We start from the raw sequence: 20969 nt of genomic DNA on the forward strand, positions 1-20969 counted from the left end.
TGGGGTGCAATTCCACATATGCCCATGGCCTGTGTGAGCAATATATCATTTAGTGACAACTTTATGAAAAAAAAAAAAAAAAAAAAAAAAAAGTGTCACTTTCCCGCAACTTGTGTCAAAATATAAAATATTCCATGGACTCAATATGCCTCTCAGCAAATAGCTTGGGGTGTCTACTTTCCAAAATGGGGTCATTTTGGGGGGTTTTGTGCCACCTGGGCATTCCATGGCCTCCGAAACTGTGATAGGCAGTGAAGAGTGAAAGCAAAAATTTACACCCTTAGAAATCCTGAAGGCGGTGATTGGTTTTCGGGGCCCCGTACGCGGCTAGGCTCCCAAAAAGTCCCACACATGTGGTATCCCCATACTCAGGAGAAGCAGCTAAATGTATTTTGGGGTGCAATTCCACATAGGCCCATGGCCTGTGTGAGCAATATATCATTTAGTGACGACTTTTTGTAAATATTTTTTTTTTTTTTTTTTTTGTCATTTTTCAATCACTTGGGACAAAAAAAATAAATATTCAATGGGTTCAACATGCCTCTCAGCAATTTCCTTGGGGTGTCTACTTTCCAAAATGGGGTCATTTGGGGGGGTTTTGTACTGCCCTGCCATTTTAGCACCTCAAGAAATGACATAGGCAGTCATAAACTAAAAGCTGTGTAAATTCCAGAAAATGTACCCTAGTTTGTAGACGCTGTGGCCGAATACATTTTGGCCTAAATGTATGACTAAAATTTAGTTTATTGGATTTTTTTTATAACAAAAAGTAGAAAATATCATTTTTTTTCAAAATTTTCGGTCTTTTTCCGTTTATAGCGCAAAAAATAAAAACCGCAGAGGTGATCAAATACCATCAAAAGAAAGCTCTATTTGTGGGAAGAAAAGGACGCAAATTTCGTTTGGGTACAGCATTGCATGACCGCGCAATTAGCAGTTAAAGCGACGCAGTGCCAAATTGGAAAAAGACCTCTGGTCCTTAGGCAGCATAATGGTCCGGGGCTCAAGTGGTTAAAAGCAGCAGCAATTTCCACTTCATGTAAATCCACAGCTGCGATCTGAAGCTTGAGTTCATTTATATGATGTCTGTTATCAGTCACTTACTTGATGTATGTCCTAAAAGTGCAACGCTAAATAAAATTACCATGTGCAAAACCTTTGAAGTGAACAGAAAATTCAATCAAAATATTATTCAATCCAAAAATGTCCTTGTGCAAAAGGGCAAAATATATTATATTCATAAAGTGCAAAGTTCATAAATTGATCACTAAAGTGCTCCTGTGCAAACAGTTCATGCATGCCAGTTTCCCACACTGGATAGGTCGATCCTGATGAATCAGTTCTCAGACATTCACCGTTGTGACACCTTCACCATAAATCAGATGGGGGCTTACCAGATTACCAGCAATCTTCCTTACTCAGGAAGATTATTCAGCGCTTATTGGGATCTCTGATCCTCAGATGGAAATCTGGAAATGTTCCCCCTGCCAGCCTCAGTGTGTTCCCCTTATGGTGACCAGATGATCCATCCAGCTCACCATCTCAGATGGGATGGATGGATGAATCCTCAGAGTTAAAATGGGTAAAAAACAAGGAGACTCTGCATAGTGTAATATGGTCTCAGCCGTTTTATTTTAAAATCAATGCACTTACATTTAAAACAAAAAATGCTGCTGGCTGTAAATCTCTCCACTATAGCCAGTGCTATCCTTCAAACAGTCATAAATTCAAAAAAGCATCTGTGCAGCAGCGTGTGTGTGCATCGTCCCTACGTTTGTATCGTTATATGTAATGTCATCAGGGGTATGCCCACTGCTGTACTTTAAATAATTCTCCTGGGAAAGGAAAAGCTCCACTATAGGTTAACTGAAAAAAATCATCAAATTTCTAGTCAGCTGACTTTTATTCATTTCTTGTCAGCTGACATAGTATGCACCAATCATTAAGTTCAGAGTCAGCTGATTTATTAGTTCTTTGTTAGCTGACACAGTATACATCAATCACCTAGGATTTCACATCTTCCAATGGATGTAGGGGTGTTTTTTTCAGTTAACCTATGGTGGAGCTTTTCCTTTCCCAGGAGAATTATTTAAAGCCGTGAGCATGTGGGCATACCCCTGATGACGTTACATATAACAAAACGATCCTAGGGACGATGCACACACGCTGCTGCACAGATGCTTTTTTGAATTTATGACTGTTTGAAGCATAGCACTGACTATAGTGGAGATATTTACAGCCAGCAGCATTTTTTGTTTTATATGTAAGTGCATTGATTTTAAAATAAAACGGTTGAGACCATATTACACCATGAGGAGTCTCCCTGTTTTTTACCCATTTGAATTCCGAGGATTCATGCATTCATGCCATCTGAGATGGTGAGCTGGATCATCTTGCTTATGAACTTTGCACTTTATGAATATAATATATTTTGTACTTTTGCATAAAGACATTTTTGGATATAATATTTTTATTGGATTTTCTGTTCACTTCAAAGGTTTTGCACATGGTAATTTTATTTAGCACTGCACTTTTAGGACATACATTTTTGACCTGGTATTTAGGTTTTAGTGGATTTTTTTCTATGTAGTACTTGATGTAGAAGGCTATCATAGACCATGATGGGATGCTGGCTTGCAATGCCTTGTGACACATTACATATTTGATGGCTGCTAGAGAACACTCCTGTGTTCCGCTGTGTTGATACAAGGATATTTCATATATTTGTAGTTCATCTTTGGTGCACAAAAAGTAAAGACAATCTGCAATAGCTCTGCAGTAAACGTTGATACTGCTGTGGTCTACTGGCTTACAGAGTCTCTATGGTGTAAATGGCTGCAGATATCTATAGAGGCTTACATCCTCATATATAGAGTATTGATAATACATTTTTGAAAATACATTTTTTAGAATGTGTGGAGTCATATAGAGGAGTCAGTTGCAGAACGCAAGCATCTCAAAATCAAACTTTGGCCACCACTGCCTTAGGGCCACTGGCGAGTAAAGTACAGATCTCGCTCCATCCTTAAAGGTTCCTAAACAGACCAGTGCCAGTGTCGGACATGCTTGTATTCTTGTATCTAATACTGTTTTCGGTCTTCCTTATTAAAGGTTGTGCAGGAGAATGAGAATGTTGTGTTCTGCCTGGAGTGTGCATTACGTCATGTGGAGAAGCAGAAGTCATGTCGAGGATTAAAGCTGATGTATCGATATGATGAGGTAACTAAATGTTTTTGCTATGAAAATACACATTGTTCGAAGTACTTTTTTAAATGAGAAATATTCATAGGTTACTAAACACTGGTGTTCCTTATAATATACAGGTTTACAGGCAAGTATAATAAGGTTTACATGCATTTAGTTTCTGTGAGCAGTGAGGTAATGAAACAATTGATAGACATTCCTATGACAAAGGAATCACTTATCTCTTCGACACCTTGCCCCTTCCTTGTTGTTCCCTTCCTCTTCACCACCTGCCACTTCCTTGTTGCTCATCTCTTCACCACCTTCCCCTCCCTTGTCGCTGATCTCTTCACCATTTGCCCCTTTCTTGTCACTGATCACTTCACCACCTCCCCTGTCTGGTCACTGATCCTCTTCCCCACCTACCCCTTTTTTTCACTGATCTATTCACCAACTGCCCTTGTCTGGTCACTGATCTTCACCACCTACCCTTCCTTGTCACTGTACTCTTCATCGCCTGCCCCTTTCTGGTCATTGATCTCTTCACCGACTCCTCCTCCTTTGTCACCGATCCTCTTCACCACTTGCCCCTCTCTTGTCACTGATATCTTCACCACTTGTCCCTGCATTGATCTCATTGCCACCTGCCTGGATACTGCTCTCTTTGCCAGCTGCCCCTGCCCGACCACTGTTCACTTTGCTACCTGCCATTGCTTGGTTTCTGATCTCTTTGATCCTGCCTGGCCACTGATCACTTAACCTCACTAACACAACTGCAGCTTAACCAATGTTGGTCTAGTTCTTACCAATAATTTATGGATTTGTTTAAACATCATAAGAAATCAAAGCAGTCTTTGTGATGAATGCATAATAATGATCTGCAATCAGAACATGAATCACCCAAAGAATGTAAAAAGGATGTTTATCAGTTTATACTGCTTTAACCATCCCTCAACATTATACTAATAGAATAAGTAGAATGCAGACAGTTGGTTTTTCCTTTTCATGATGCTACAACCACGTTCCCCTTTTTTCCTTTAGGCAGACCCTACTCCCCCTGACTGCGGTTTTAAATCATACACTAAATTCCAAAAAGAATAATTGAGTACTGCTTGGACCTTAAAGAAGGGGCATACCCCCAAAGCTTGTCCTGAAAATTTGGATGTTAGTGCAAATAAAGAAAGTATCACAGAATGTACACTATTGTTCTTGTTGTAATTGCACCAATACGGCTACAATCACCTCAAATAGTAATTCTACAACTTTTCGCCTGTTGCTCATAAATACACCTGGTATCATAGTTACATAGTTAATCTGGTTGAAAAGAGACACAAGTCCATCCGGATCAAAAAAAGCGCACACACACACAACCTCCATACATACAATATATACCCACAGATGGTCCAGAGAAGGGCAAAAAACCCAACAAAACCATGATTCAGTTTGCTCTAGCAGGGGAAAAAAGTCCTTCCTGATCCTCCAACAGGCAATTGGATATTCCCTGGAATAACTTTACCTATAAATATTGGTATCTGGTTATATTATGTGTATCTAGAATAGAACCCAGGCCTTTTATTAACCGCTTCAGATTCGCGCTATAGCTGAATGACAGCTACAGCACGGACCTATTTTGCCGGGAGGGCGTCAATAGACGTCCTCCCGTGCTCAAGTGGCCTGCCCCCCTGCAGAGTGCATGCGGTGCGCTCTGTGATCAGCGAGTCTATGAGATCCCAACCCCTTACCACATGATCAGCTGTCAGCCAATGACAGCTGTTCATGTGATGTAAACAGAGCCGGTAATTGGCTATTTTTTCTCCTCGCGCTGATAGCAAGGAGAGCAAAAAAAAAGCTGATCACCGGCGGCTGTCAGAGGGACATCGGTCCCGATCAAGTAGAGCAGCTCATCTGTGCTACCTGCCAGTGCCCACAGTGCCACCCATCATTGCCACCTATCAATGTCACCAATCAGCGCCTCATCAACAGTGCTGCCCATCAGTGTCACCTACCAGTGCCATCTTATCTGTCCCCATCAGTGCTGCCTTATCTGTGCCTATCAGTGCCCACCAGTGCAGCCTATCAGTGCCCACCAGATAAGCGCATATCAATGAAGTTGAGAAACTACCTGTTTGCAAAATTTTATAACAAACTATGAAACATGATTTTTTTTCAAAATTTTACATTTTTTTTGTTTGTTTAGCAAAAAATAAAAACCCCAGTGGTAATTAAATACCACCCAAAGAAAGCTCTATTTGTGTGAAATAAATGATAATTTGGGTACAGTGTTGCATGACCGTGCAATTGTCATTCAAAGAGTGACAGTACAATCTCCTGTAGATTTACCAAAACTATATAAAATGCATGCGTGGAGAAATGAAGGCGTGCTAATGAGGTCAGCTGGTAAACTTCTCCCTGTGTCTTACTGGTTCCTCTGTTTCTGTCTGTATACCAGGGAGTCTCTGAAACTTTTTAGGAAATATAGCAAGGGCTAAGGGTTTCTCAAAATCAAAGAAGGCTTTTATTTTTCTGCAACCAAGGTACATTTAATGGTATATTAGTAAATGGGGAGCTGGATTTTAGAAAAAAAAATATAAGGTGAACTTAGCCTTTAAATCTCTCTTTCTCTAAACATAAAGAGTGCCCCCCTGTCCTCTGTGATGATCTTAAAGTGAATAACTCAACACCAAGTTCACTATGTGGACCTCCTATGTATGTATACATGTTGATCATATCCCTCCTTAATCTCCTCTTCTCAAGAGAGAATACATTTAGTTCCTCTAATCTTTCCTCATAATTGAGCTCCTCCATGCCTCTTATCAGTTTGGTTGCCCTTCTCTGCACTTTCTCCAATTCCCTGATATCCTTTTTGAGAACTGGTGCCCAAAACTGAACTGGTATCGCTTTGGAAACCACAGCTTGGCATTGCATGTCATTATTAAGCTTATGATCTACAAGAGCACCCAGATCCTTCTCCACCAATGATACACCTCATGCGAGTTCAGCTTTCAAACCGGCAATAGACATCTGTGCGGGTTCATGCACAGATGTCTATTCTAATCCCCCCGAAGTCACCAAAAGTAGTGCTGGAACTACTTTTGGGAATTGGTACTGTTGCTGGCAATAGCCCAATGTGAACGTGGGCTAAACCACATTTGCCACATAGTTGTCCAATTAAACAGTGACTTGAGGTTTGCTTGTAAGTTGGAGGAATCCTGTAAAGATATTATTCCACTGCATAACTTGGTGTCATCTGCAAAGACTGAAATGGTACTTTTAATCAGAGACCCAGACCCTATATCATTTATAAATATATTGAAAAGTAAGGGTCCCAACACTGAACCTTGGGGTACACCACTGAAAACCTTAGACCATTCAGAGTATGAATCATTAACCACTACTCTCTAAATACAGTCTTTATGCCAGTTTTCTATCCATTTACAAACTGATTTTTGCAAAAATGCAAATATGCCATGTCCACAGCCACCCCTCTGGCCAAGGTTTTACTTACCTCTTCATAAAAAGAAATCAGATTTGTTTGACAACTTCTGTCTTTTATGAATCCATTCTGTCTGTTACTTAGATGAGTTTTTGCTATAAAAAAACTTTTTATGTGATCTTTTATTAAACTCACCAGTATATTCCCAACTATAGATGTTAAACTAATAGGTCTATAGTTACTTGGTAAAGACTTTAATTCCTTTTTTAAATATAGGCACCACATTGGCCTTATGCCAATCCAGTGTTACTATTCCAGTCATTAAAGAGTCCCTAAAAATTAGAAACATTGGCTTTGAAACAACACAGCTCAATTCTTTAGGAATCGTGGGTTTATGCCATCTGGTGCTTTATTCTGTCTAAATATTTCTGGACCATATCAATGTTGAGCCATTATGAATCATTTGGGGCTGTGTCAATACCATCTTCATTATGGACATGAGCTCCCCCATGCTCCTTTGTATACACAGAGCAGAAGAAGGTATTTAATAAATTTGCCTTCTCTTTGTCACCCACTCTAGATTATTTTGTAAAAGGCCTAAATTCATCAGACCTGACCTTTTTACTATTCATATATTTGAAGAATTTTTGGGGGTTTATCCTACTATCTTTTGCAATCTGTCATTCGTTTTGAATTTTTGCGGCCTTGATTTCCTTTTTACATATTCTGTTATATTGTAACGTTTAAATAATGATAGTGTAACTTCATTTTTTTATTTTTTTTTTACAAGCTCTTTTCTTATTGCTCTTTTAACTTTGGCTGTGAGCCTCGTAGGTTTTATTTTTAGGCTTTTAAACTTCTTGCCATGGGAATATACTTTGTAGTGAGTTTGTGTACAGTCTTTTTAAAGACTTCCCATTTCTGTTCTGTGTTCATCGATGCCAATATTCCTTCCCAGTCTAAGTCTTCGAGAGAAGCCCTCATCTTTGGAAAATTTGCTGTCTTAAAGTTAGGTGTATCATGAGAAAGTATTTAGGCTGCTTACCCCTGACCTTCCTGTCATACTGATACCCTGACTTCATTACTTTGAGTTACCAGCCAAGTATATAGCAAGTGAATTCAGAAGTGTTTATCTGCATACACATTGGAAGTCAGGAACTCAAGTATTTAAGTAAAAGGTTGATCAAGACAATCAGAGACCTGGCATTTTTAGAAGGAGGTGAGTTTATAACACTGTGAATGAACACAGCGGATCACAGGCAAAAGGTATAAAGCCTTTGTGTTCTGTACCAAGTGATCGCTGTGACCAACAGCATCACAGAATGTAAACACAGGTTGCAGCTAGCAGTCATGTGTAACTTACTGGCCAGTGAACAGAAATCACAGTTTACTCTGATACACTGATCAGTGTATCAGAGTAAAGGAGGCCTCCGGACCATCAAAGGTTAATGGTAACTAGTGCTCTATTACCAAGTGCCATGTTTTAACCCCCTGTATACCAGCATGTTTCTTCATTTCTTAAAAAAATGGTGGCAAAAAGTCAGATCACCTTGAAGCATCCACTTTCCAAGCAATTTAGTCTTTTTTCCTTTGTATAGTGAAAAAAAAAAATCCCTAGTTATTAACCACTTGCCTACTGGGCACTTTTACCCCCCTTCCTGCCCAGGCCAATTTTCAGCTTTCACCTTTTAAATGACAATTGCGTGGTCATGCTACACTGTACCCATATTAAATTTTTAGCATTTTTTCACATAAATAGAGATTTCTTTTAGTGCTATTTTTAATAATTTGTTATAACATTTTGCACACAGGTAATTTTTCTGGTGTGCACTGATGAAGTTGCACTAATAGGTGTCATTAGTAAGCGGAACTGATGGGCACTGGTAGTCGGCACTGATTGGCAATGCTGGTGAGCACTGATTCACAGCATGTGTGGGCACTGATTGGCGGCACTGTTGGGACTGCGCTGATAATCAGGACACTTATAATCAGTGCCCTGATTAACAGTCTAGATGTCCCTTTCACACAAGCTGGTTATTGGCTCTCCTCTCCTCACACTGTCAGCATGGGGAAAGGAATGGTTAATAACCGGCTTGTGTTTAAATTGTGATCAGCTGTGATTGGACATAGCTCATCACGTGGTAAAGGGCCGCTGTAATTGGCCCTTTACCCCGATCTGTGATCAGCTGTGTCCTAAGGACACAGCGATCACAGAGCGTGCCACCCACACCCTGCAGTGGGCGTGATCATGGGAGGACATCGTATGCCACCATACATACCACCTAACTAAAGCTTTATCTGTATATGCAGTTGGGTGTACAGTGTCATAATGGCACCGAAAAATGGCCTGGTAATGAAGGGATGAAACATGCCGGTAATGAGATGGTTAACCACTTGACGACCGCCTCACGCCGATGTACGTCGGCAAGGTGGCACGGACAGACAAAATCACATGTACGTGATTTGCCTTCCGCGGGTGGGGGGTCCGATCGGACCCCCCCCCCCCCCCGGTGCCCGAGGCGGTCGTCTTTTGTCCCACGGCGATCGGAGGTGAGGGGGAGGCCATCCGTTCGTGCCCCCCCCCTCGCGATCGCCGCCGGCCAATCGAATCATTGCTAAACAGCAGCAAATGATGTCATCTCTCCTCGGCTCGGTAATTTCCGTTCCGGCCCGAGGAGAGAAGACAGGTATGTGAGTGCACAACACTACACACACACAGTAGAACATGCCAGGCACACAAAACACCCCGATCCCCCCCCCCGATCGCCCCCCGATCCCCCCCAATCACACCCCCGTCACAAACTGACACCAGCAGTTTTTTTTTTTTTTTTTTTCTGATTACTGCATTGGTGTCAGTTTGTGACAGTTACAGTGTTGGGACAGTGAGTATTAGCCCCCTTTAGGTCTAGGATACCCCCCTAACCCCCCCTAATAAAGTTTTAACCGCTTGATCACCCCCTGTCACCAGTGTCGCTAAGCGATCATTTTTCTGATCGCTGTATTAGTGTCGCTGGTGACGCTAGTTAGGGACCTAAATATTTAGGTTCGCCGTCAGCGTTTTATAGCGACAGGGACCCCCATATACTACCGAATAAATGTTTTAACCCCTTGATGGCCCCCTAGTTAACCCTTTCACCACTGATCACCGTATAACTGTTACGGGTGACGCTGGTTAGTTTGTTTATTTTTTATAGTGTCAGGGCACCCGCCGTTTATTACCAAATAAAGGTTTAGCCCCCTGATCGCTCGGCGGTGATATGCGTCGCCCCAGGCAGCGTCAGATTAGCGCCAGTACCGCTAACACCCACGCACGCAGCATACGCCTCCCTTAGTGGTATAGTATCTGATCGGATCAATATCTGATCCGATCAGATCTATACTAGCGTCCCCAGCAGTTTAGGGTTCCCAGAAACGCAGTGTTAGCGGGATCAGCCCAGATACCTGCTAGCACCTGCGTTTTGCCCCTCCGCCCAGCCCACCCAAGTGCAGTATCGATCGATCACTGTCACTTACAAAACACTAAACGCATAACTGCAGCGTTCGCAGAGTCAGGCCTGATCCCTGCGATCGCTAACAGTTTTTTTGGTAGTATTTTGGTGAAGTGGCAAGCACCAGCCCCAAGCAGCGTCAGATTAGCGCCAGTACTGCTAACACCCACGCACGCAGCATACGCCTCCCTTAGAGGTATAGTATCTGAACGGATCAATATCTGATCCGATCAGATCTATACTGGCGTCCCCAGCAGTTTAGGGTTCCCAAAAACGCAGTGTTAGCGGGATCAGCCCAGATACCTGCTAGCACCTGCATTTTGCCCCTCCGCCCGGCCCAGCCCAGCCCACCCAAGTGCAGTATCGATCGATCACTGTCACTTACAAAACACTTAACGCATAACTGCAGCGTTTGCAGAGTCAGGCCTGATCCCTGCGATCGCTAACAGTTTTTTTGGTAGCTTTTTATTGAACTGGCAAGCGCCAGCGGCCTAGTACACCCCGGTCGTAGTCAAACCAGCACTGCAGTAACACTTGGTGACGTGGCGAGTCCCATAAATGCAGTTCAAGCTGGTGAGGTGGCAAGCACAAGTAGTGTCCTGCTGCCACCAAGAAGACAAGCACAGGCCCGTCGTGCCCATAATGCCCTTCCTGCTGCATTCGCCAATCCTAATTGGGAACCCACCGCTTCTGCAGCGCCCGTACTTCCCCCATTCACATCCCCAACCAAGTGCAGTCGGCTGCATGAGAGGCATTTTCTTTATGTCCTCCCGAGTACCCCTACCCAACGAACCCCCCCAAAAAAGATGTTGTGTCTGCAGCAAGCGCGGATATAGGCGTGACACCCACTATTATTGTCCCTCCTGTCCTCTATTCTCTCTCTCTATTGTTCTGCTCTTTTTTACTGTATTCTATTCTGCAATGTTTTATTGTTATTATGTTTTATCATGTTTGCTTTTCAGGTATGCAATTTTTTATACTTTACCGTTTACTGTGCTTTATTGTTAACCATTTTTTTGTCTTCAGGTACGCCATTCACGACTTTGAATGGTTATACCAGAATGATGCCTGCAGGTTTAGGTATCATCTTGGTATCATTCTTTTCAGCCAGCGGTCAGCTTTCATGTAAAAGCAATCCTAGCGGCTAATTAGCCTCTAGACTGCTTTTACAAGCCGTGGGAGGGAATGCCCCCCCCCCCACCGTCTTCCGTGTTTTTCTCTGGCTCTCCTGTCTCAACAGGGAACCTGAGAATGCAGCCGGTGATTCAGCCAGCTGACCATAGAGCTGATCAGAGACCAGAGTGGCTCCAAACATCTCTATGGCCTAAGAAACCGGAAGCTACGAGCATTTTATGACTTAGATTTCGCCGGATGTAAATAGCGCCATTGGGAAATTGGGGAAGCATTTTATCACACCGATCTTGGTGTGGTCAGATGCTTTGAGGGCAGAGGAGAGATCTAGGGTCTAATAGACCCCAATTTTTTCAAAAAAGAGTACCTGTCACTACCTATTCCTATCATAGGGGATATTTACATTCCCCGAGATAACAATAAAAATAAAATGAAAGGAACAGTTTAAAAATAAGATAAAAAAGCAAAAAAATAATAAAGAAAAAAAAAAAAAAAAAAGCACCCCTGTCGCCCCTGCTCTCGCGCTAAGGCGAACGCAAGCGGCGGTCTGTCGTCAAACGTAAACAGCAATTGCACCATGCATGTGAGGTATCGCCGCGAAGGTCAGATCGAGGGCAGTAATTTTTGCAGTAGACCTCCTCTGTAAATCTAAAGTGGTAACCTGTAAAGGCTTTTAAAGGCTTTCAAAAATGTATTTATTTTGTTGCCACTGCATGTTTGTGCGCAATTTTAAAGCATGTCATGTTTGGTATCCATGTACTCGGCCTAAGATCATCTTTTTTATTTCATCAAACATTTGGGCAATATAGTGTGTTTTAGTGCATTAAAATTTTAAAAAGTGTGTTTTTTCCCCAAAAAATGCGTTTGAAAAATCGCTGCGCAAATACTGTGTGAAAAAAAAAAAATGAAACACCCACCATTTTAATCTGTAGGGCATTTGCTTTAAAAAAATATATAATGTTTGGGGGTTCAAAGTAATTTTTTTGCAAAAAAAAATAACTATTTCATGTAAACAATGAGTGTCAGAAAGGGCTTTGTCTTCAAGTGGTTAGAAGAGTGAGTGATGTGTGACATAAGCTTCTAAATGTTGTGCATAAAATGCCAGGACAGTTCAAAACCCCCCCAAATGACCCCATTTTGGAAAGTAGACACCCCAAGCTATTTGCTGAGAGGCATGTCGAGTCCATGGAATATTTTTTATTGCGACACAAGTTGCGGGAAAGAGACAAATTTTTTTTTTTTTTTTTTTGCACAAAGTTGTCACTAAATGATATATTGCTCAAACATGCCATGGGAATATGTGAAATTACACCCCAAAATACATTCTGCTGCTTCTCCTAAGTACGGGGATACCACATGTGTGAGACTTTTTGGGAGCCTAGCCGCGTACTGGACCCCGAAAACCAAGCACCGCCTTCAGGCTTTCTAAGGGCGTGAATTTTTGATTTCACTCTTCACTGCCTATCACAGTTTCGGAGGCCATGGAAAGCCCAGGTGGCACAAAACCCCCCCAAATGACCCCATTTTGGAAAGTAGACACCCAGAGCTATTTGCTGAGAGGTATAGTGAGTATTTTGCAGACCTCACTTTTCGTCACAAAGTTTTGAAAATTGAAAAAAGAAAAAAAAAATGTTTTTTCTTGTCTTTCTTCATTTTCAAAAACAAATGAGAGCTGCAAAATACTCACCATGCCTCTCAGCAAATAGCTTGGGGTGTCTACTTTCCAAAATGGGGTCATTTGGGGGGGTTTTGTGCCACCTGGGCATTCCATGGCCTCCGAAACTGTGATAGGCAGTGAAGAGTGAAATCAAAAATTTTCACCCTTAGAAATCCTGAAGGTGGTGATTGGATTTCGGGGCCCCGTACGCGGCTAGGCTCCCAAAAGTCCCACACATGTGGTATCCCCATACTCAGGAGAAGCAGCTAAATGTATTTTGGGGTGCAATTCCACATAGGCCCATGGCCTGTGTGAGCAATATATCATTTAGTGACAACTTTGTGCAAAAAAAAAAAAAAAAAGTGTCACTTTCCCGCAACTTGTGTCAAAATATAAAATATTCCATGGACTCAATATGCCTCACAGCAAATAGCTTGGGGTGTCTACTTTCCAAAATGGGGTCATTTGGGGGGGTTTTGTGCCACCTGGGCATTCCATGGCCTCCGAAACTGTGATAGGCAGTGAAGAGTGAAATCAAAAATTTACACCCTTAGAAATCCTGAAGGCGGTGCTTGGTTTTCGGGGCCCCGTACGCGGCTAAGCTCCCAAAAAGTCCCACACATGTGGTATCCCCATACTCAGGAGAAGCAGCTGAATGTATTTTGGGGTGCAATTCCACATAGGCCCATGGCCTGTGTGAGCAATATATCATTTAGTGACAACTTTTTGTAAATTTTTTTTTTTTTTGTCATTATTCAATCACTTGGGACAAAAAAAATAAATATTCAATGGGTTCAACATGCCTCTCAGCAATTTCCTTGGGGTGTCTACTTTCCAAAATGGGGTCATTTGGGGGGGTTTTGTACTGCCCTGTCATTTTAGCACCTCAAGAAATGACATAGGCAGTCATAAACTAAAAGCTGTGTAAATTACAGAAAATGTACCCTAGTTTGTAGACGCTATAACTTTTGCGCAAACCAATAAATATACGCTTATTGACATTTTTTTACCAAAGACATGTGGCCGAATACATTTTGGCCTAAATGTATGACTAAAATTTAGTTTATTGGATTTTTTTTATAACAAAGTAGAAAATATCATTTTTTTTCAAAATTTTCGGTCTTTTTCCGTTTATAGCGCAAAAAATAAAAACTGCAGAGGTGATCAAATACCATCAAAAGAAAGCTCTATTTGTGGGAAGAAAAGGACGCAAATTTCGTTTGGGTACAGCATTGCATGACCGCGCAATTAGCAATTAAAGGGACGCAGTGCCAAATTGGAAAAAGACCTCTGGTCCTTAGGCAGCATAATGGTCCGGGGCTCAAGTGGTTAAAGGAAACTGACGGGAGTCACTTTGGGTGGGGGACTTGTGGAACCCAGCTTACCTTAGTGAGCTCTGGAAACGCCTTGTCGTGGACTCCTGTACTCGAGAAGAGTCTGTCCACTGTATACGCTTCCCTTGTCTGGTACCAGCACGATCCAAGACCCCTTAGCCCACCCATTCACTTGTGGGGACATTAGTGTAGGGTGGAAAACATAAGACTGTTTATTCAAACACAGGCACAAAGAGATATACACTCAGGGGACAACCCCCCTGCTTTGCATAATGACACAGGGCGGGGTAAACTACATTCAGTAACAAGAGACACACAGGTGTATTCAACTTTCCAGCAGCAGACCATCTTATCAGCAAGGAGGGCTGTTGGAGGAATTCCCCCTCCCTCCACCCTGCCCCTCAGTCTACATGCTAGAAACACATATACAGTATATGGTATCCCAGAACTAGGTGGATGCTGCCTTCCTCAGATGGGGTAATCCAAAAGTAACTACAAGAAAAACAGAAATGGAAAGCGTGTACACCTAGTGCATTACCAGAGATAATTTAATAAGAAGAAATTTTTGTATAAATGTGGGTACTCACAAAATGCAACTGACAAAAGGCCATAAACACAGTGCATGGACATGCACAGAACACTAGGTAAAGCAAACGCGTTTCGAGGGAGCACCCCCTTCCTCAGAGCTAGGCCTAGCTCTGAGGAAGGTGGGGGGCCTCGAAACGCATTAGCTGCATTCAGAAGGAGGTTGGTTATGACAGGCTGCATACAGTATTTTCCTCAGTGGCTAAGTGGTTAGCACTAGGGTCGTTGGTTCGAATCCTGACCATAGCACTCCCTGCCTGGAGTCTGCATGTTCTCCTTGTACCTGCGTGGGATTCCTCTGGGTTTCCTTTCAAACCCCAAAGACATGCTGGTAGGTTAATTGGCACCTGTCCAAATTTGCCCTAGTATGTGTATGTAAGCTCCTTGAGGGCAGGGGCTGATGTGAATGTATAATGAATATGTAAAGCTCTGTGTAAATTGATGGTGCTATATAGGTACCTATAATAACAAATCTCCCTTCTGGGTTTAGAAAATCTACCTAATGATTTTCAGGACTTTCATTCTGTTAACCACTAGATGGTGCAAACACATTTCATTGAGTTAGTATTGCATTATTTTGGATCCTTTCTAGGCTGCACTGCTACACTGCTACAGGTGATATACTCATTCCCATTATGTGAAGAAATAATGTGTGCATATTTATTTTTTTTTTTATTGTGGAAAAATTCTTGTAGAACATATTTCCTTGCTTTTATTTTTTCAGGAACAAATAATTAGTCTGGTCAATCAGATCTGTGGAAAGGCGTCTGATAACAATTGCAGCAACGACGACAACGACAACATTGAGAACTGTCTCACCAAGTCTACACCAAAAAGAGGACCAAGGAAGAGAGCCACACTTGATGTGCCATCATCTAGACTGTCATCTGTCAGTTTATCCAAAAGTGCTTCATATTCATCATGAAGATGCCAACCCTCGATTCTCTGATCATATAAATATATATATATATAAATATATATATATATATATATATATATATATATATATATATATATATATTTTTTTTTTTATAATTATACCATAGTTTGGAGTACTTGCTGTAGAATGCAGGCTGTCTTTGCACTAGCTCTAAGAAGATTTTTTTTTTCTTCTGGTTTTTAGAAAAGTAACTTTGTTTTAGCATTAAAAACTGTTGATTTTATGTGTGTTTTTTTTTTTTTTTTTTTTTTTTTGCCACTGCAGTTCAACTTTTGACTCTGCAGTCTAGTCACTGTTTTATGACAGTCTGAGGGGGCTAACTAAAACTGTTTCTGATTTTAGCTTTTTGTTCTCTGCAGCCTGTTGAGACTGAATAAAAAAAACACAAGCCTTCCTTGACAACTGTGTGAATAAGGCTTTTTACATTTTTATCATGTTTGAGGTGCATTTTTTTCCATTGTATTTCTTTATCCAGTCAAGGGAGCATTTTTTTCTATAAAAAAGAAAAATGAAACTTGAACAAACCCGCTCTTTCTTGGCACTCTCATTCTGTCATGTGCAAGATGAGTTGTTTTTTTTTGTTTTTTTTTTGTTTTTTTTTTTAACTAGGATTTAAAATGTAGTAATGAAAAACACAAAAACCATAAAAAATGGAGGATAGTTTGGCAGCTTATGATGGACTACAAACAAAACCAGAGGCATAATGCTGAGATTTGAAAGCAGTTTCTCTGTTACCAGCACATTTCTATGCATCTGTTAAAGGAGAAGAGGAAAATGAACTCAAGCAATGCCTGTCTGGCGAAAAATCACATGTTGGGGTGGGGTGGGGGTGGGTCCGGTTGGGAGGGTTGAGGGGATTATAAACTGTGCCTGATTTCAAAAGGAATCCATTCTGTTATTTTTGGTGCTGTTGGCTACTTTATCAAAAATGAAATGTTAAAAAAAAAAAACTTCAATAGCATCCTTTGGAAAAGAAAAGGAAAAATAAATTTAAAGTATATATATATATATATATATATATAAATATATATATTGTTGAAGCCAGAAGTGCTTCTATGTCATAGATGTGCAATCTTTCTAACATTCCATTTCATTCCACTGCTGTCTCAACACATCACACAATCAGCATTAATATAATATATATATATATTTGTATTTTGTTCTGTGTTCAACCCTCCTCTCCCTCACAGGCTCCTGCTATGTACAGTGCTGGTCCCTGTGTTAGAGATGGAATCACTTCAATGATCACCTTTTAAGAGCCACTAGGGTCTGATTTTTTTTTTTCCCTTTTTTTGTGAATGTGAAAATTGATTTCCTCATTGTCTCTTTTTTTTTTTTGTTTGTTTTCTTTGTTCGCTCTTTGTCTTGCTTAAAAGAGAAAACTTACAAATCACAAACCTTTTTTTCTTTGTACATATGCTTGTAAATTTTTTGAAATACTTGAGCCTTCTTTTGGGGATTGGGGTGGACAGGGGTCGGTGAAAAATAAAAAGATGAAGAAAAAGCCTTACATTTCAGTTTCTTCATCCGATGGTTTGGATGCTTACAGGGTTAATCTTGTAACATATATATATATAAGTGCTGCTTATATCACTGAACAACTAAAATGAAAAACAATGGCGTAACCTTTTACCCCCTTTTTTTCTGGTTGTATGTGTGGGACTAAAAACAAAAAAGGGAAAATGTTTTCACTAAATTGTTCTTTGTTTCTCAATTGAATAGAAATCAGAAAAAAAAAGAAAAAAAAAAGTAGCTAGCCATATTGCACTGAACTCGCCAGTGGTAACTATTGGGAGAGTGTCCTTTAATACAATTTGTTGGTTGTCGTTGCAGAAGACTGAACTGTTTTTTGAATATTTAACAATAACATAAACCGAGTCAAGTGTTTTTTCAAATGTGGTTGTCCAGTTTTATGGCCTTGCTGTGTGCTTTTTCCCTTTTGACGGTAAACTTTGAAGACTACAGCTTACAGATTGACCTTTAATTTATTAGCACTGCTCTGCTCTCTTTCCTTGTGACGGAAAGACTCCATGTTGTTTATTGCCAGTTTTGTTTACTTTTCAGGTTTGTACAACAAGGTTTATTAATAAATAAAACAAACTTTTTGGATATCTGTTTGTTTCTTTTTAGACACACCTATACTCCTCCTTCAGGTTTGGATGGTTTGTTGTTTTTTCTAGGTGGGGTTAAGAATTCTACATTGTTGATACGGGGAATTTTCATGTCTGTAAATTATTTTTATTTTATTGTTACGGTAAATGCAATCAGATAAAAACAATATGCTTTGAATACTTTGAGTGTAGTGTTCTCCTTTTGTTTCATGTATGTGGGTCTTTTTTGCATTTCTTGTTGGCTTTCATGTTAAAAGAGAAGTACTCACCTGGGTGGATGCAGCATCAGTCCCCTGCCGCATCTAAGACTGAGAACTAAGCGATCAAACACCACTGATCGCTCATTTCTCAGCCTTCAGTGAGCAGAGAGCCAGGGACTGTCGGTCTCCGTCTCTCTGCTCTGCTCCTCCAGTGCTCACTGGAATCCTGGGCTGTGGAGGGGGGTGGGAGCGGCTGGCTCAGGCTTTGAGAGGCTGAGCCAGCTGCTGGTCCAGGCATATGGGTGGATCTTTTCAGAGCCTGGACCAGCTCTGTGATGTCAACTGATAGTGGACATTAGCCCGTTGTCAGCTGAAAACAGGTCACAGGAGTGCAAATTCGTTCACCTACTGTGATTTGGCTGTACTCCTGAAGTACAGCCAAAATAGCTTTGTCTATACTTCTTCTTTAAGAAGACAGATGTATGGCGTTTTGACAAACTGCTCACACATTACCATGATCATTAAGATTATCTTTCTGTTTATATTGAAGGTATTTCACTAACTTTCAATACAAAGCAGAATTTCAGATACAAAATAACAAAAATGAATAGCCCATTAAGCCCAGGTTCACACTGACCTGCGGGAATGATTTCACTCCCGCGTGTCAGTCCCGATTTCAGCCACAATTTCAGAGACATCTGTGCAGGTTTCTTCACAGATGTCAATGTAAATCACAGCCTGAAATCGCAAATAGTAGTACAGAAACTACTTTTTGAAATCGGTGCAGTGCCGCAAATGCAGCGTCGTACCAATTAGGACGGTGCAATTGCCGCTGATTTGACATGTCAAATTGTACTAATGTGAACCAGGGCTAAAAGATGAAAAACAAAATCTGCTTTAGCAAAAGTTCATCTGCAATTCAGAGATTTCCCCTGGAGTGCTTCTTTCTGCTGCTGCTTTCCTCAGCCTGGTAGTCAGCAACATTCACCCACTTCCTCTGAGTCCAGGTTGTCCTGGACCCACCTCCTGCCTGTGACGTGACTGTGAAATAATAAGCAACACAGTGATGAGCCCATCTCTATGGCACTCTGCTTTCTCTTCTATCAGCATGTTTCTTGTCATTACATGAAATGATGGGTTCCTTATGCTGCTGCAACAAAAAATATGAAGAAAGCCAAAAATAAACCCTGGATTCAAGACTCTACAAACTCAGAACACTATATACATCACCCAATCTGCATGCTATATGTGCGTCTCCCCTGTCCTATGTCGAAACTAAGATTACCTGAAGAGTAGAAATATTTTTCTAAAGCCATGACTGCTGTACAAGGCATATATGACAGGAGGGAGACATAGCACCATGTTTTTTTTTATATAAAATATCATACAGGACATAAAAGGCACCCTTTATAAGCTATATCTTTTTGCATTTCTTTGAAATTCTTAGTTTTTATATACATATACTATGTAGGATATGTGATCTATATATACAGTGTGTGTATATTAAGGAAAATTGTTGTCCATACTTACCGTAATTTTCCTTTCCTGGATCCTCCCCATGTCAGCCTACTATGGGTCAGCTCCGCCCCCTCTGACCCCTCAAGGACCACCTCTTTTCTAGCCCATAAAGGGCGGCTGGCTGCCCACACCAGTGTTAAAAAAAAAAAACGCGCCTCGCAACTGAAAAACTGGGTGAGAATCCTCCAGCTGACATGGGGAGGATCCAGGAAAAGAAAATTACGGTAAGCATGGACAACAATTTTCCTTATTCCTGGACCTCCCCATGTCAGCCTACTATGGGATGTACCAAGCAATATTAAGAAGGGACGAAAGACAAAAAATAAGCCAAACCCTCAATGCAATGCTACTCAAAATTTTTAATGGGCAACAGCCGCCTTAATACTGTAGAGCCAAATGTTTCCTCAGGCGGACAAGCCATATTAAGCTTGTAATGCCTAATAAAAAATGTGTTGGGCACGCTCCAGCTTGCTGCTCCACAAACAACCTCAGGGGTAACCTTTGCGTATGCCCAGGATGCTGCCATACCCCTTTGATCTCTGAGGGAGAAGGAAGGCCCAGCGTTTTGTATGCAATATGCATGGTCTTGACAAACCAGGAAGACCCAACTCTGGATGTAGCTGGCATACCCTTTTTAGGCCCTATTGGGAAAACCTACAGCTGATCTTGTTTGCCAAAGCTTTTAGTCCATTTCAGGTAGGTTGAAACCTAAGAGACCAGGTCTAACCTACTCCACTCATCAGCTGTATCCGCCGGAAAGGGTGGGAGAAAGACCTCCCAGTTCATACAAAATTATGTGGCCACCTTAGGTAGAAAGCTCGGTATCGGCCTAAGGACTACCTAGTCTGGGAGCACCAAACTATATGGTTCTTTAGATGAGAAGGCGCACAACTCGGAGTCTCTTCTGGCCGAGACCACGGCTAGTAAAAAACAAAACTGTTAAAAGAAATAATGAACAAGAGAAAGCTTGATCAAACGGAGGAACCAGCAATGTTCCCAAGACTATTGTTAAGTCCTCTTTTGGAAAAAACGATTTCAATGGAGGTCTGATTTCTATGGCTGCATCTAAAAAATCAGATTACCAACGGATGTAGATCATATCTTGTACACGACATAGCCGACAAGGCAGAGATTTGACCCTTCAGGGAATTATAAGCTAACCCTTGGAGACTACTCTGCAGAAACTCCAAAATGTTAGATACTGAAGGAGATCCAAGGTCCCAACCCCTTTCCATAGTATTCCAGATTCAGTGATAGGTTACATTCGTTCTGCCGATCCTGTAATAATGTCATCAACTTTATCTTCCTGCAGTTCGGGTGTCAGGCCCCACTCTGCAGAAGGTGATTTTGACAAGGAGGCAGAGGGATTGGTGAGCCCAACTGTATCCT

General features: G+C 41.3%; 1 protein-coding gene across 2 annotated transcripts in view; it reads left to right on the top strand.

The window, feature by feature from the left end:
• Positions 1-18040, top strand: part of JARID2 (jumonji and AT-rich interaction domain containing 2) — a 342752-nt gene extending 324712 nt beyond the window's left edge. For both annotated transcript variants that reach the window (XM_073631095.1, XM_073631094.1), the window contains exons 16-17: positions 3112-3219; positions 15536-18040. In XM_073631095.1, coding sequence (XP_073487196.1) covers positions 3112-3219; positions 15536-15736 — 309 coding nt within the window. In that variant the 3' untranslated portion in view covers positions 15737-18040. The remainder of the gene's footprint in view (positions 1-3111; positions 3220-15535) is intronic.
• Positions 18041-20969: the final 2929 nt, after the last annotated feature.

This window comes from Aquarana catesbeiana, linkage group LG05 (assembly GCF_042186555.1).
Source record: "Aquarana catesbeiana isolate 2022-GZ linkage group LG05, ASM4218655v1, whole genome shotgun sequence".
Taxonomy (NCBI): Eukaryota; Metazoa; Chordata; class Amphibia; order Anura; family Ranidae; genus Aquarana; species Aquarana catesbeiana.